General features: G+C 37.1%; 1 protein-coding gene across 1 annotated transcript; it reads left to right on the top strand.

The window, feature by feature from the left end:
- The first annotated feature begins 10,825 nt into the window (after positions 1-10,825).
- LOC111478195 (protein NRT1/ PTR FAMILY 5.6-like) lies at positions 10,826-14,553 on the top strand. The gene is made up of 5 exons (XM_023122353.1): positions 10,826-11,014; positions 11,101-11,318; positions 11,397-11,953; positions 12,524-12,953; positions 13,948-14,553. The coding sequence occupies exons 1-5, from the start codon at positions 10,873-10,875 to the stop codon at positions 14,392-14,394; spliced, it is 1,794 nt and encodes a 597-aa protein (XP_022978121.1). The 5' UTR covers positions 10,826-10,872; the 3' UTR covers positions 14,395-14,553.
- The last annotated feature ends 938 nt before the right edge of the window (positions 14,554-15,491 follow it).

The following is a 15,491-nucleotide window of genomic DNA, read 5'->3' as shown; positions in this document are numbered from 1 at the left end:
GGTGGTTCGGCCACGGTCGGTGGTGGAGCGGCTCCGACGGCGACAGAACCGAGAAGAGCATTGCTGAAGATGAAGAGAAGAAATAGAAATGGAGCCATAATTTTGGAGGTGCGATTTACAGAGTTTGGGAGATTGGAAATAAATAGGGCCTTCTGGATCCGACATTGGAGTGGGCGGTGGGCGGAAAAGGAAAGTTCGTCGGAGAAGCAGGGGTCGATTTTTAATTAATAAAATTAATGGGCACTGTTTGGGGAAAAGCAGGAAAATTTGGGGTTATACACGTGTGGTGTGATGTTGAAAATATAAGATATAGAATTAAGATTGCAATTGAGGGAACATAATATCATTTATGTATTAAGTTTTATATTTATAATAATGTTCATAATTATTTAACCAAAAAAATATTCATTATTCTTTAATAAACAAACCACATTGCTCATTCATTGTCCATTATAATGGAACCAACATGTTTTCCTTTTGTATTTTTCTTTTTTAAATTAATATCTGAATATTTTATAAACAAAAAAATCTTATAAAATACCCATGAACTATTAATAAAATCTATAATTTACTCTTAAATAAAAACTCTAAAAACGTTATTTTAAAATTAACACTAATACTCATGTATGGAAATCACTTACGAGGGGAGTAAGATTCGGATTACCTTGTCGATCGAATATCTCAAGGCAAGAACATTGTTTGAGATTCGAATCATTCCACAAGCAAGATCGATCATGTCTTGCTTGAATGATTCTTGTTGATCAAATATGTTAACGCAAGAACCCTTTTTGAGATTTGAATCACTCCACAAACAAGATTGATCATGTCGAGCTTGAATGATTCTACATGCAACCTAAACTACGTAGAATGACAAAGAAACTTAGTCATTGACTAAAGGAAAGCACGCTCATTTTATTCTATTTTTCAAATCTCCGACTTTATATAGCCTCAAAATGAAACTATTAAAGGCATTCTAAGAGTTTTAACATACATATTTTTCTTCAATATGACATGAATTGAAATATCTTTGGATAATTTCAACAAAATTGTATGATTGATGTCTCTAGGTTTATATCAAATACTCTTTGATTTTTTTTTTTTTCTTGTTTATATAGATTGTATCTCTCTTTCATTTCTTCTCTCTTGCATTTTAACCCATGATTTTCTTAACTCTGACATTGACTTATTTTATATAAATTAAAATTTAAACCTGTTTAAGCTGAATTATTTTATTTTATTTATTAGAAATAAATTTGTCATTAAATTTTAATAAAAATTTAAAATAATAATAAATCAAATTTGTTTTATTTATTGAATTCGAGTATGAATCAGAAAAACAGATAATAAAAATCATAATTAAGCAAATTTAATTTTTAAAAAACATAAACATAAAAATAAAAATAGAATGGGGATTAAAGGATATTTTAATAATAATGTTTAAAAAAAATTATTATTTTTAATTTAAAAAACATTATCAAAATAGTAAAAGCCCATTGGGCCCCTTTGCATTACGGGCTTTTCAGTACTATGGTATCGAAGACGTCCATAGGGCCCATAAAATCCTACCCGCCACCCGGTGCCGCCATCGCTGCAACTTTGAATATCTCAACGGCGACTTTTCCTCCACCGTTTCTTCATCACTGCAACTTTGAAAACCATTATTGCCACTTCATTTCTTCAGCTCCAAAGTTCCCGCAAATAAATGTCGATTCTCCCAATTCCTCTTGCAATTCCGAGCCCTCTTCGTTCGCCCTTATTCTCTCTCTCTCAGTCTCTGGCTGGTTCAAACCACCTCTCTTACTTTCCCAATCGAATTCCGATCGCTTTTAAGGCTACAACCCTAATTCGAATGGGCGTAGATCCAAGAAAGATAAGCAGCTGCTTAAGGCTCGGCTGTGCCGCGAACGTCAGATATATGAGATGCGTAAGCGGGCTGAGTTTAAGACGGCTGTCTCCGATCTGGAGAGGCCGTAGGAGACAGATTTCCTGGTTCTCGGTTAAATCTCGAGAGGAGTCATTTCAGTGTGGCTATCATATTGGCTGAAGAAGAAATTTCCAATTTGACTCTGTAGTAGAATTGCTGCAGCTGAACTGGAAAGGCCACCATGATGAGTTTTTTGGCTGATCATTGTCTCATAGGCTGGTTAGCTGAGGTAGATGCTACTTTTCAAAGTACGTATGTTATACATTCATGAGCTTATCCTGTTTACATGTGTAGTTTTTGAGATGACTGAGAAATACTTTATTTTCATATCCCCTTTAAATGTCTTGTATAATCCACTAGCTTATTAACTCTTTTAGTTCTATCTATTTACTCTACAATTTTGTTACTTTAAGCGTGAGTCCACATCGGTTGAGGAGGAGAATGAAACCGTTTTTATAAGAGTGTAGAAACTTCTCCCTAGCTGAAACATTCTTTATAAGAGTGCAGAAACCTCTCCCTGGCACCCTTGCAGACACGTTTTAAAATTTTTGAGAGGAAGCATGAAAGGGAAAGCCAAAAAAGACAAGATCTGCTAACGGTGGGTATGGGCCGTTACAAATGGTATTAGAACTAGACACCGGGCGATGTGCCAGTGAGGAAGCTGAAACCCGAAGGGGGTGGACATAAGGCAGTGTGCCATCTAGGATGCTAAGCACCGAAGGAGGGTGGACACGAGGCGGTGCGTTAGCAAGGATGCTGAGTCTCGAAGGAGGGTGGACATGAGGTAGTGTGCCAGCAAGGACGTTGGGTCCTGAAGGGGGTGGATTAGGGGGTCCCACATCAATTAGAGAAGAGAACGAGTGCCAGTAAGGATGCTAGGCCTAAAGGGGGTGGATTGTAAGATCCTACATCGATTGGGGAGGAGAATGAAACCTTCTTTATAAGTGCATAGTGTTGAACACAACTCTGTGGGAAACACTCGCACACTTTATTAAGACCAATCGTTCGGGGGTGGATTGTGAGATCCCGCATCGATTGGGGAGGAGAATGAAACATTCTTTATAAGTGCGTAGTGTTGAACACAACTCTCTGTGGGAAACACTCGCACATTTTATTAAGACGAATCGAGAAGCACACCTTATTAAGACCAATCAAGAAGAGATTTACAAAAACTTTGTACTACTACTTTGTATTGCTTGTGATTTCTTGGGTTGATAAATATAGTCACTCATACAATGGTTGAGCTTTACTCTATTGGGCTAGTGATGATATTTTAACACGTAGGAACCTCTCCCTAGCATATGCATTTTAAAAACCTTAAGAGGAAGCCTAAAAGGAAAAGCCCAAAAAGAACCAACCTCTCCTTAGCGGATGCATTTTAAAAACCTCGAGAGCAAGCCTCAAAGGAAAAGCTCAAAGAGAACAGTGTAGCGCTACGGTGAGCTTAGGTTGTTACATTAAGAATGTTTGTTACAACTTTCATGTAGGCTGATGTTAGTTTAGTTAGATTCTCCTTTCATAAAAGCATAAAAAAAGTAGGAGAGATTTTATAACGGCAGAATGCTTCAACCATGAACGGACATAACATTCAAATTTTTGTGGCAATCAAGCTTAACAAGAGAATCCAAAAACTGATAGAAACAGTAAATGATAAATTCACCATGTAAAATTGTCGCAACAGTTTCAATGGTTTTCTATTAGACCTGTACCTGATTGATCGAACCATCTTACTGATAAGGCAAACCCGAAGTTATTTGATTGAATTCAGAATTTTTTATGCTCCCAAAACTTGTCTAAAAGCCTTTATCACAATCATCTAAACTTTGTTTAAATAAATGCTCATCAAATGCTCCTATCTTTAGTTTGTGTTGGAGCTCCAACCATCCAAATGCTCATCAAATGCTGTTTAGTGTTTACTCATTCCCGGCAAGTGCCCATGTATTTGCATATTTGTGGGTTGCTCTTTTCATGGCATTTTGGAAATTAGCAGCATGGCATGGACAGCCTTTCTCAAAGTACATCAACACTTTCTATTAAGGAAGAAGGCATTTCCGACTTGGAGCCGCCAGTCAAAATTTGATTCTCTTTAGCAGTTTTTCTTGGTTGCTCACATCTCTAACTGGTTATTTTCTTCTTCATAGAACTCATCTTCTTTACCAGTAAATAATGATGTCTCAAATGATCAAGTCCGCCACTTAATTGTATTTTCTTTTCCTTTTTTATTTTCTATTGAATTCAACTTTTAAGTCTCAAGGACTTCATGAAGAATAATACAACTGTTATTATTGGGATTGGTAAAAGAGTGGGTTTGGCCTGATCTATGGATCTCAGATAATATTCTTGCTCAAAGTTTCCCAAGCTATTCAATACCTCAGTGTTGGAATGCTTAAAACAATGATTGATTACTGGATCTAAGAACAAATCTGATGATGAAGATTTGGAATGACTAATCCTTATGGATCTAGGGATAAAAATATAACATGTTGATACTTATGGATGTAATGAAAACTGTACTCAAAATTTACGGACCAAAAAGGTATATTCTTTTTATTAAATGTTTCTTTCAATTTTATCTTTCAGGCCTTAACCGTTAACACTATGAAAAAATTCAAGGCTGATATCCCGACATGCTACTTCAACTAAATTGGTGTATGCAGATTATGTATTGCACCCTTTATGAGTTTATGGCCCCAACCTTTCGGAGAAAAAGCTGAGATCCTTTGGTTTAATGTTATGTGAGCGACCTTTAGTTGTAGTGGCTGTGGAGAAGAAGAGAAGAACTCCTGTATAGATTTTCAGGATTGGGGGTAAGTTTGGGCGTCTGTTGAAATCCAATTGTGTATGTCATAGAATCTGTACAAATGCTCTCTTATCGTTCGCTCTGCTGGGTGATTGGAAATAACTTGAAGATTTTTTCTGAAGGAACTAAGCATGTGGGTGGGAGATATTTGGGACACCCACCAATATGTATACATTCTTCTTCTATGATCACTATCAATGGGAACGCGTCTTATAATTCCTTAGGTTTTCGTATATTTCATTATTGGACTTGAAACTCTACATTTCTTATCATGCGCAAATGGAGGAAAGAAGAAGAAGAAACAATATCATTTGAGCATTAAGGAGTATTATACAATTCAATTCAACCACGAAACCCAAACGAGCTTCATTTTCTTATCTGCGATCCCATAGCTGACCCTAGGTCTATCCTCCAGGGATTCATATTGTGGACTCAGAAATGGATTGAATGCTGTCATACTTTGGATGTAAACAGGGCTTCTGGCAATCTACTTATTCCAAATCAATCTATTTTTTAATCTTTCCCCTTCTTGGAGCATCATGTCCTGGACACCTTCTTGTGCATTTCCCTTTTGCTTCCTGTTATTGGTTTAATTATCTTGGAAGCTTTTGGTTGGTCTCTGACGCTCCCTAACAATAGTTTATCTCCATCTGTTTTGGTGGGTCGTCCTTTCACTGTGTCCAAAGAAGATTTTGTGGCGGTGAAGGAACAATCATATTTTCAGTTATATCTCCTCTTCTTTTGATCGTTTCATGGACTCTGTTCTTTCTACTGCTTTGTTTTGTTGCGAAAATAGGCATCCTTTTTAATCATTATAGTTTATCTCTTTTAGTCTCCAATTGGAGAGCTTTCTTGTAATTTACCAATAGCTGTTGGAGTTCTTGCTCCTTTATTTCACAAGTCAATGATATACTCACAAGTATATCAGATTACTTGGTTCTGACCTTGTGGTTGATATCTTAAAATTTAGAGCCCGAATTTCTTATAGTCAATCTTTGTAATTGAGTGCTAAGTAATGGATTGGTGGCGAAGTCACATTTGGTAGCTAGCAATCTCTTTATACCTTTAGTCATTTAATGGCCTCGCATCTATTGATTGACTTGTATTGATAATATTAATGGCGCACATATCTCATGCACTCTATGTCAAATAGACGTATAGGAACTCTAGCATGCTTAGCCTGATAAATTGCAGATATCATTTTCCACAGGGATGGAATGTGTTGACTGGACAAAATCGCTGTACATTTGTTGATGGTTCATTTGTCTTCTTAGCCTAAGAAATATGTTCAATTGGTCCAATAAGATGAAGCCATAGTGCCTTTCATATTTTAAACCAATAACCATCAAAATCCCTTCCATCTTCTGGTTTCCACATCCCTTCGATCTTCCGGTTTCCACATCTTTTACATAAAGTGTATTTGCATTGTGGGTTTTTGTGCATCTCTTCTTTAAGCCACTCGAGTTTATCTTAGTGGATTTTGAGTTCTGTCACAAAATGCCACTAGTGGTATTGTTAGATAAGGAATTTGAATGTTGCAAAATAGTTTTTGTCATTGGCTCTTGGTAAGAAGTTGACTTCTGCATAGGTGGGCGGCTATTTCAACCTTCTTGCTTGAGTAGGAAGAATCCATGGATCTCTTGGATAAAGAATAAGATATATTCATCCTGTTATCTCATGGATCTCTTGCAATAACAGCTCGAAAGTGTTTTTAGATTTCAAAAGCTCTCATGGCTTTCTAGTCATTGAAAAGTGCGGAGGATTGGTAAGAACTGGTTTATTGTCGAGTTTTATGATCTGTCTCGAAGATAAGGCACTAATCTGAAGCATTTAACTCCCTTTTATTTGACAAAGATACATTGTCCAGCTACCATTGTAATCACTTCTATTTAATGGATTACTCTGTTTCTTTACAGCATCGGCCTCTAGAAGGTTCAGAACCAGAATAGAGATTCCTTATCTTTCATTCGTGCTTAAAGCACCAGCAATCAAAGACCAACGCACGTTCCACAGCGACCCCAATCACAGTAAGTCATTATTATGGCATTGACTGACCAATCTTGGTTTGGATTACTTGGGATCACCATCTCTTTCTCCTACTTGGATAAGTTAAATTTTCTTTTGAATGGTCATCTTCAACTATCAGAACGATTCAGACCCAAAAGTTTCTCTTTTGTGGGCAGGGCAGGTATGTTCTTCTAAGTTTAAACTTTGGCATTCTAACAGTCTAGGCCCACCGCTAGCAGATATTATCTTTTTTAGACTTCTCCTTAAGGTTTTTAAAACGCGTTTACTAGGGAGAGGTATCCACACCCTTATAAATAATGCTTCATTCTTCTAACTAACGTGGGATCTCACAATCTACCCCCTCAGCATCCTCGCTGGCACTCGATCCTCTCTCCAATCGATGTGGAATCTCACAATCCACCCCTTTTGGGGGCCCAACGTTCTCGCTGGTACACTGCTCGGTGTCCACCCCCTTCGATTGGAGAGGGGGTAGATTATGAGATCTCACACTGGTTGGAGAAGAGAACAAAATATTCTTTACAAGGGTGTGGAAACCTCTCCCTAACAAACATATTTTAGAATCGTGAGGCTGACGACGATACGTAATGTGCCAAAACGAACAATATCTACTAGCAGTAGACTTGGGCCGTTGACATATTAAACTATTATGTATGTGTTTAGGATAGGATCGTCTCCTCCACTTGGGAGGAAGAGTTCCAATCTTACTGATGATTGAGGGGACAACACAAGCCACAAGCCACAAGCCACTACCTCTTGTATTAGTTGATATGATATGGCCAAACTATGAACACTACACGTTCTTTAGCTCTAAAGATGATTCCGAGTCAGCTACCAATATACTGTCCTGTCGGTTTTTGTGATGTTAATCCAAACAATGCCTTTTTGGGGGTTAATTATGAGCCATACGTTTATGCTACTTTGTTGTTTGTTTTGGTTTAATATTTTTCATTTAGATGGAAAAGGAATACCAATTAGGTGTCTCAAGATTATGGATTTTCTCTCTTTTTTCTTTTTCCTTTTTATCTTGTTGGATTTTGTGGTTAGAAAGTGAATGTTATTTGTGCGTAGCTACCAAATTATACTCCCCAAAACTACTCATTACTGTAAGAAATTGCCCCAAATTTTTACATGTTATGAGAAAAACAGAATCGTTAGCACATGCATTTTTGCCATAAAATTTGGGAGTCGCTATTAAAACATGATGAAAAGAACTCAGCCTTAACGGGAAAAAGCTGTATAACTAGTGGAAAACATTTAATTTCAGCTTAAAATAATATAGTATTCAAATGTTTTATATTAATTGTTTATAAAGTTGGATGTCGGCGGTGGCTAGAACCTACCTTATCATTCAAGCCTATCTCTTCTCCATAGCCTTCTTCATATACCATATGAACTTAGGTACCATTGAACTCAACTTGTAGGGCCAAATAAATAAAGTTGTATGCTTCTGTTACTTAGTACGAACTCATGTCCAATCGTATTTATCATGAAACATAAAATCAGCTGAAGTATGCAATTAGTTAGCACCCTTCAACACCAACTAAGTTGCATATGTGGGTAACTATAAATGTCTCCTTGCTATCAAACATGAGGGAAGCAGAAGCACCCTCAAGCTTGACCAACTTAAGATACGGTATCGTGAGACAAACATAGATGACTCCAAGCTATTCAAAAGGCATGAAAGGAAGGAAAAAGAAGTGGAGGGTTTGGAGATAACGTTGTATCCTAACTCTTTGACTCAAGATTTGGAATATATTCCTGAAAACAAAAAGTGGGAAAGTTTTAGAAAGCAATTTGAATTTAGGAATGAATGGAGAGAGAACAGATTGAAAATGAAAAAATAGTGTAGGGAGAATCTGAGTGAGAATGATGGATTTGACCTCCATGAATCTCACACGCATTGCCAGACCCAAAACCAAAGCAGCAGCTGCTGCTGCTGCTGCTGCTGCTTGTTGCCTTTGATTGTTCCTTTTTCCAACAAAATGACAAAATTTTCTTATCTCTGAAGTAGAGTTTTGCTGTTCTTCATCTTTCTCCCTTCTCTTTTAATCTCATTTTTTTGGACAAGTAACAATAGTTCTTCATTTTGGGTGCATCTGATCTTGGCTTGAGAGCATTAGTGGTATAGCTAACAGGCTACCACAAATTCTAAGTGTTCTTCGTCATCATTAGAGTCTCAACTCTATTGCAAATGTGAAGTATATTAGGCAAATCTAACATTCGTAATGTTTAAAATTTAGATACATTAGTCAAAATCTCTTTTAAGTTAATCTATGAACTCTGAAGTACGTATATACAGTCTAATCCCACTACTAATAAATATTGTCTTCTTTAATCCATTATGTATTGTCGTTAGTCTCACAGTTTTAAAACGTATATATTAAGGAGATGTTTTCACACCCTTATAAGAAATGTTTCGTTCTCCTCTTCAACCGATGTGGGATCTCACAATTCACCCTCCTTGATGACCAAAAGTCTTGTTGGCACACCGCTCGGTGTTTGGTTATGATACCATTTGTAACCGCTCAAGTCTATAGCTAATAAATATTATCCGTTTTGACCTGTTACATATCATCGTCAGCCTAAAAGTTTTAAAACGCTTAAGTTAAAGAAAAGTTTTTACACCATTGTAAAGAATGTTTTGTTCTCATCTCTAACCGATATGGGATCTCAATCACAAGCGATCTAAAAAAGATGATTATTATTGTAATGAGACTCTTTTGATGACTTGAATTTGATTGATGATTGAATTTAAAGAAATTTATCTTGTGCTTGTTTTAATTATACATATAGATTTGACATTGTATGTATCATTATTATTCAGTTGGAAGTCAACATATAATGCTCCACTAGAGGCTGCAATAAAACCTCACACACTATTGAATTTGATCATATGGCTAAGCCATTAGGTGGGTGAGACAGGACATTTAAAGATCTTCCAAAACAAATTGATATCAGACCACAATCAAAAGTAATACCCACCTAATCTCTCGACCTTACCCGTTTAATCACTCAAAAAAAAAAAAAAAAAAAAAAAACCACAGGAGAGTTCATATGAATCGAATTATCTAAACTACTCAATTCAATGATTTGATTGGATAAAAAAAAACAATCGATTTAGACGGGAATGCGATCTTGGAAAACCAATAATTCACTTTAATTTACTGGTTATAATTTTTTTGGTTGAGTCAACTTTTAATACTAAAAAAATATGATTACAATTCAATCCCGCCAATTAAGTGGGTAAATGCGCATTAATTATTGAGTCAATTTTGGTTAATTTGCTTTTTGTTCTAAAGTTGAAGCATCAGATATTGGATAATTACACCATCCATCATATTATTAGAGGCAAAAATGATTTTTTTTTAAATTAATCAACAAATTTAATGCCCATGATTATCCTATCTCATTAAACACAAGAATTGGGATTCCATCTTTGTCCTTCTAGATTTCATAATTAATAAATTAATTAATAGACGATGGTGGGTGAAATAATTTTTTATTTATTGATATTCTATTAAAAATGTGATTAATTAAAAAAAAAAAAAAAGTTATTAAACGAGTGAATGATTAGGGCAAAATTAAGGGTCAATTACATGGGAAACAGCTCTTAATTTATTAAATATTTTCAGTGGGTGAAAATGCTTCATTTTTTAATTTTTTTAAGTTTCTTAATGGCTGATATGTTTGACTTCAATATTATATTTTAATTTTTATTAAAAAAAAAAACAAATTTAACACAAATTTATTTTTTTAATTCTTATCCTTAAAATTTCATATCTAGTTAATTGTATTATACTTCAAACTTTTAAATCTATTTTAGATCATTAAATTTAAATTTAAAAATTTTTTAATTCTTTTTCTTTCATAGAGTTTTTTTTTTTTTTTTTTTTTTTTTTTTTTTGACAAATTTGAAATTTTTTAAAAAGCTAATTAATTTATATAATTTTGTGTCCATTAGATTTGTAATTTATATGTAATTTATAGAAAAATAAGGGGTAAATTTGTAATTTAAAAAATGTTGCGGGCTTATATAAGGAGTGGAAAGTGGAGCAAGTAAAGTCCAAGATACTGGGCGGTTGTTGTCCACATCCGACTTATTGGGAGAACTGACAACCAAATGTGTGAGATGTCGAAAAGCTTGGAGTGTGAAGCTAATGGCGGCGATCACAAATGGGTTGCTGATTCTTCTCTTGATTACAAAGGGAGACTTCCTCTCCGAGCTTCCACCGGCGCTTGGAAAGCCTCTCTGTTCATCATCGGTATAACGCACTACTTCTTCCTCTGTTCTTCATCGGTGGATCAATTTTTGATTAATTATTAACAAAATTGAAATTTGGGATTGCAGCCATCGAGTTCGGTGAGAGATTGAGCTATTTTGGGATCGCTTCGAGTTTGATTTTATACCTAACCAAGGTGCTTCATCAAGAGCTGAAGACGGCGGCGAGAAGCGTCAATTACTGGGCCGGCGTCACCACTTTGATGCCTCTGCTCGGCGGCTTTCTCGCCGACGCTTACTTCGGCCGCTACGCCACCGTTCTCCTCTCTTCCGTTATCTACGTTTTGGTCGGTTTCATTTTCAATTCCCCATTTGTTTATTATTATTAATACCCAATTTTAAGATGTGAGTGATTGTTGAAACAGGGGTTGACTCTGTTAACCATGTCGGCATTCGTCCCAAGTTTCAAACCCTGTGGAGGTAATGATCAGGTGTGCTCAGAGGCACGGAAGAGCCATGAGATCATCTTCTTCCTCGCAATTTACATGATCTCCATAGGAACTGGTGGGCACAAGCCATCTCTCGAGAGCTTCGGAGCCGACCAATTCGATGACGATCATTCAGAAGAACGGAAGAAAAAAATGTCTTATTTCAATTGGTGGAATTTTGGACTCTGTTCTGGCCTCTTGTTTGGCGTTACCATCATTGTTTATATCCAGGATCACTTCGGCTGGGGAACTGCAGATGTCATTCTAACGGCGGTTCTGGTGGTTTCTGTCGTGATTTTTATCGCCGGCCGCCCGTTTTATCGGTACCGAAAACCATCTGGAAGCCCCTTGACGCCGTTGTTACAGGTTGTTGTGGCGAGCATTCGGAAGAGAAAGCTTCCACTCCCTTCCAATCCTTCTTTATTGCATGAATTTCCCAGGACAGCAAATAACGCCGCCCATGGGAGGTTCTTGTGCCACACCCAAAACCTCAAGTAAGCAATCAAATCAAAATATTAATTTTATTCACTTTTTTAGGATAGTTGGGAGGGAGCCCAACTCCACTCATTTGAGTGATGCCTTTCGTTTAAGTACGTTAATAAATACTTAAATGTCGAACAAAGAAGAGTTTTGAAGGTGTAGTCTAAAGTGACTTACAAAGTAGAGTCTGAAAGTGTAGTCAAAAGTGACTCAAGTGTCGAACAAATTATGTACTTTGTTTGAGGACTCTAGAGGAGGAGTCAAGTCTCGATTAATGGGAGACTGTTTGAGGACTCTATAGACTTCAAGGGAGGCTCTATAATGTACATTGTTAAAGGGAGGGCTCCATAGGTCTTAGTAGAAGATGGTATAAGCCATTTTGAAGAAGCTGAAAAGGATAATAATTGTATCATTGTGGATGAAAAGCTTGATTTCTAACCTTTAGTTCATATTTTTTAACCGTTCACTATTTGTTAATAGAAAATGCTCCCCACGAATAGAATTCTACTCGTTAAGAAAATTAAACTCAAATTTAAATGTCCTAAATATTGTGCAATAACAAAATTGTTGATTGGGTAAAATAGATTTCTAGACAAAGCTGCGGTTTATGAAGACAAGGGGGGATCGGCGGAGATGCAAAGTCCATGGCGGCTAGCGACGGTGACGAAGGTGGAAGAAATGAAGCTAATATTGAACATGATACCCATTTGGTTGGCCACTCTGCCGTTCGGAGTAACCATAGCTCAAACCTCGACGTTCTTCATAAAACAAGCCGCCAACTTGAACCGGAAGATGGGCGACAGCTTGATCCTCCCGCCGACCACCATCTTCTGCCTGACTGCCATAGGAATGATCGTGTCCCTCACCATTTATGATAAGCTGTTGGTGCCCATGCTCCGACGAACCACCGGCAACGAGAGAGGTATTAACATCCTCCAAAGAATAGGCATCGGAATGCTTTTTGTCATTGCTACAATGATCATTGCAGCCTTGGTTGAGCATAAGAGACTCCAGGTATTCTTAAACCATTTTTTACCACTTCCCCTACTTTCAAAAGTAACGATTCAAACCTCTAATTAGTAAATGTGTTTTAAAATATTAGGGTGAGAGTAATACGTAATGGGGTAAAACGAACATCTGCTAGTGATAGGTTTAGTCGGTTGCAAATGATATCAGAATTAGTCACCGGGCCGGTGTGCAAGAGAGGACACTGGGGGTCAATATCAAAGCTAGTCACTGAGCGGTGTGTTAGCGAGGATGCTAGGCCCCAAAATGGTGAATTGTAAAATCTCATATCACTTAGGGAGTGGAACAGAGCATTCAACGATGTTAGATGAATACGACTCTTCACAATGGTATGATATTATCCACTTTGAACATAATCTCTCGTGGTTTTGCTTTGAGCTTCCCCAAAAGACCTCATACCAATGGAGAGTATTCTTTGATTATAAACCCATGATCATTCCCTAAATTAGCGGATGTGATGTGAGACTTTCATCATTCAACCTATTGACATGGCTAAGTTTGAGTTTATAATCAAAGAATACTTATTCCATTGGGATGATGCCTTTTGAGGAAACCCAAAGCAAAGCCACGTTGCTCAAAGTGTATAATTTCATACCATTTGTGGAGAGTCGTGTTCTTCTAACAAACGATACCTAAGGTATCAGAGCTAGTCACCGAGCAATGTACACGAGAATGTTGGGCGCCCAAAGGGGTGGATTGTAAAATCTCATATCGGTTGGGGAGGGGAACAGAGCATTTAGTGATACTTAACCTGTATCAGAGCTAGTCACCAAGCGGCGTGCCAGCCATGACGCTCGTCCGAGGGGTGGACTGTAAGATCACATATAAGTTAGAAAGAGACTATTCTAACGTGTAATATTTAAACAGAGACTTAATCTAAACAAATTAAAAACTTTTTTAAGGAAATGACACTAATTAAATTTGTAATTAAACCAAAGTTGGGTAACAATGAATTACAAGGTTTTGCCCAATTTTGAACCAGGTGGTGGCCGGAAACCCAAAAACAGGCTCCCTAACAATGTCCGTATTCTGGTTAGCTCCACAGTTTCTGATCATCGGATTCGGCGACGGCTTCGCCATCGTCGGCCTCCAAGAGTACTTCTACGACCAAGTTCCTGATTCAATGAGAAGCCTCGGCATCGCGTTTTACCTCAGCGTAATAGGGGCCGGAAGTTTTCTCAGCAGCTTGCTCATCACGGTGGTCGACGACATAACCAGGCGGACCGGTAAAAGCAGCTGGTTCGGCAAGGACCTCAACAGCAGCCGCCTCGACAAGTTCTACTGGCTCTTGGCCGCCGTCTCAGCCGCAAATCTCTGCGTCTATATACTCATCGCTCGCCGCTACTCTTACAAGAACGTGCAGCGGCGCGTGTGCGTCGCCGATTGTAACGAAGATGAAGCGCGTGAAAATGGAGAGTCCATGGCTTAAGACTAATTGGGACGCGTTTTGGCTTTGGTATTAGTGACTAATGGAGATTTTAGTGTATATTTTTAAGGGGTAAAATAGTAATTATGTATTTTAACAAAAATAAAGTCGCTATGTAACCATTTTTATTAGTAATGATAACTAATAAGGATCCTCCTCCTCCCTCGCTTTTAAAAACTATTTTTTTAATTGTGATGTATTGTTGTCGATCTCACAATTTTAAAAAGTATTTCTTAGAGAGAGGTTTCCACACCTTTATAAGAAATACTTTGTTTCCCTCTCCAACTATGTACGATCTTGTAATCCACCCTTCTTGGCTGTCCAGTGTCCTCCTTGACACACCGCTCGATGTTTGATCATGATATCATTTATAACAGTCTAAGTTCACTATTAGTAGATATTGTCAATTTTAACCCGTTATATTCGCTATGAGCCTCACGATTTTAAAATATATCTATTAGGAAGAGGTTTATACACCGTTATAAGAAAATATTTTGTTCTCTTATTTGATGATCTCAGAATTATAAAAATTATAAGACATATATAATAAAAAATTATCAAATAAATATGCGTTACTTAATTATGTATACAAGAATTATAAATTTAGGAAAAAATTGAAATTTATTAAAACATATTAAATTTATAACTGAACATATTAAAAAAAGAATCTCTAGTGTGGTAGGCAGCAGTCAGTAAAAATACCAAATTGTCCTACAAAAACGAGAATTTACCGCATTAAAAAATGGTAGATTTGGTGGGTGAAGGCAGTAAATAGCCGCCAACAGTGACTGTGACATTAATTACGTGCATCATCAACCCCTGTTCGAATCCGCTATTCGAGGATTCATCGGACGGTTAAGGAACATAATTAAGGATACCCCTTCCTTAGCTAAGGGCACTGAGTCCCTTATTAATTGGGTAAAGTTGTCTTTCTTTTTCACCTACATTTACTCTCCCCGTCATCTCATCACATGACGTCATTCCAAAGTACTTTCCCTTGTGTTATTTTTTTTTTTTACCCATGGTAACTTTATTTCCTTATTCATTTCCCAATGTTCATTAGGGACCCAAAGGTATGATCTTGACCCAAATCACATGTG

Source organism: Cucurbita maxima, unplaced genomic scaffold (assembly GCF_002738345.1).
Source record: "Cucurbita maxima cultivar Rimu unplaced genomic scaffold, Cmax_1.0 Cma_Scf00004, whole genome shotgun sequence".
Taxonomy (NCBI): Eukaryota; Viridiplantae; Streptophyta; class Magnoliopsida; order Cucurbitales; family Cucurbitaceae; genus Cucurbita; species Cucurbita maxima.
The sequence above is the reverse complement of the archived record's forward strand: the minus strand, read 5'-3'. Positions and strand labels throughout refer to the sequence as shown.

Excerpts from the sequence above, each read along its gene's own strand:
- LOC111478195 (XM_023122353.1), top strand. The coding sequence starts at position 10,873 with ATGTGTGAGATGTCGAAAAGCTTGGAGTGTGAAGCTAATGGCGGCGAT. Across the intron at positions 11,015-11,100 it reads AGCCTCTCTGTTCATCATCG|CCATCGAGTTCGGTGAGAGA; the intron begins GTATAACGCACT and ends TTGGGATTGCAG. Across the intron at positions 11,319-11,396 it reads CTTCCGTTATCTACGTTTTG|GGGTTGACTCTGTTAACCAT; the intron begins GTCGGTTTCATT and ends TTGTTGAAACAG.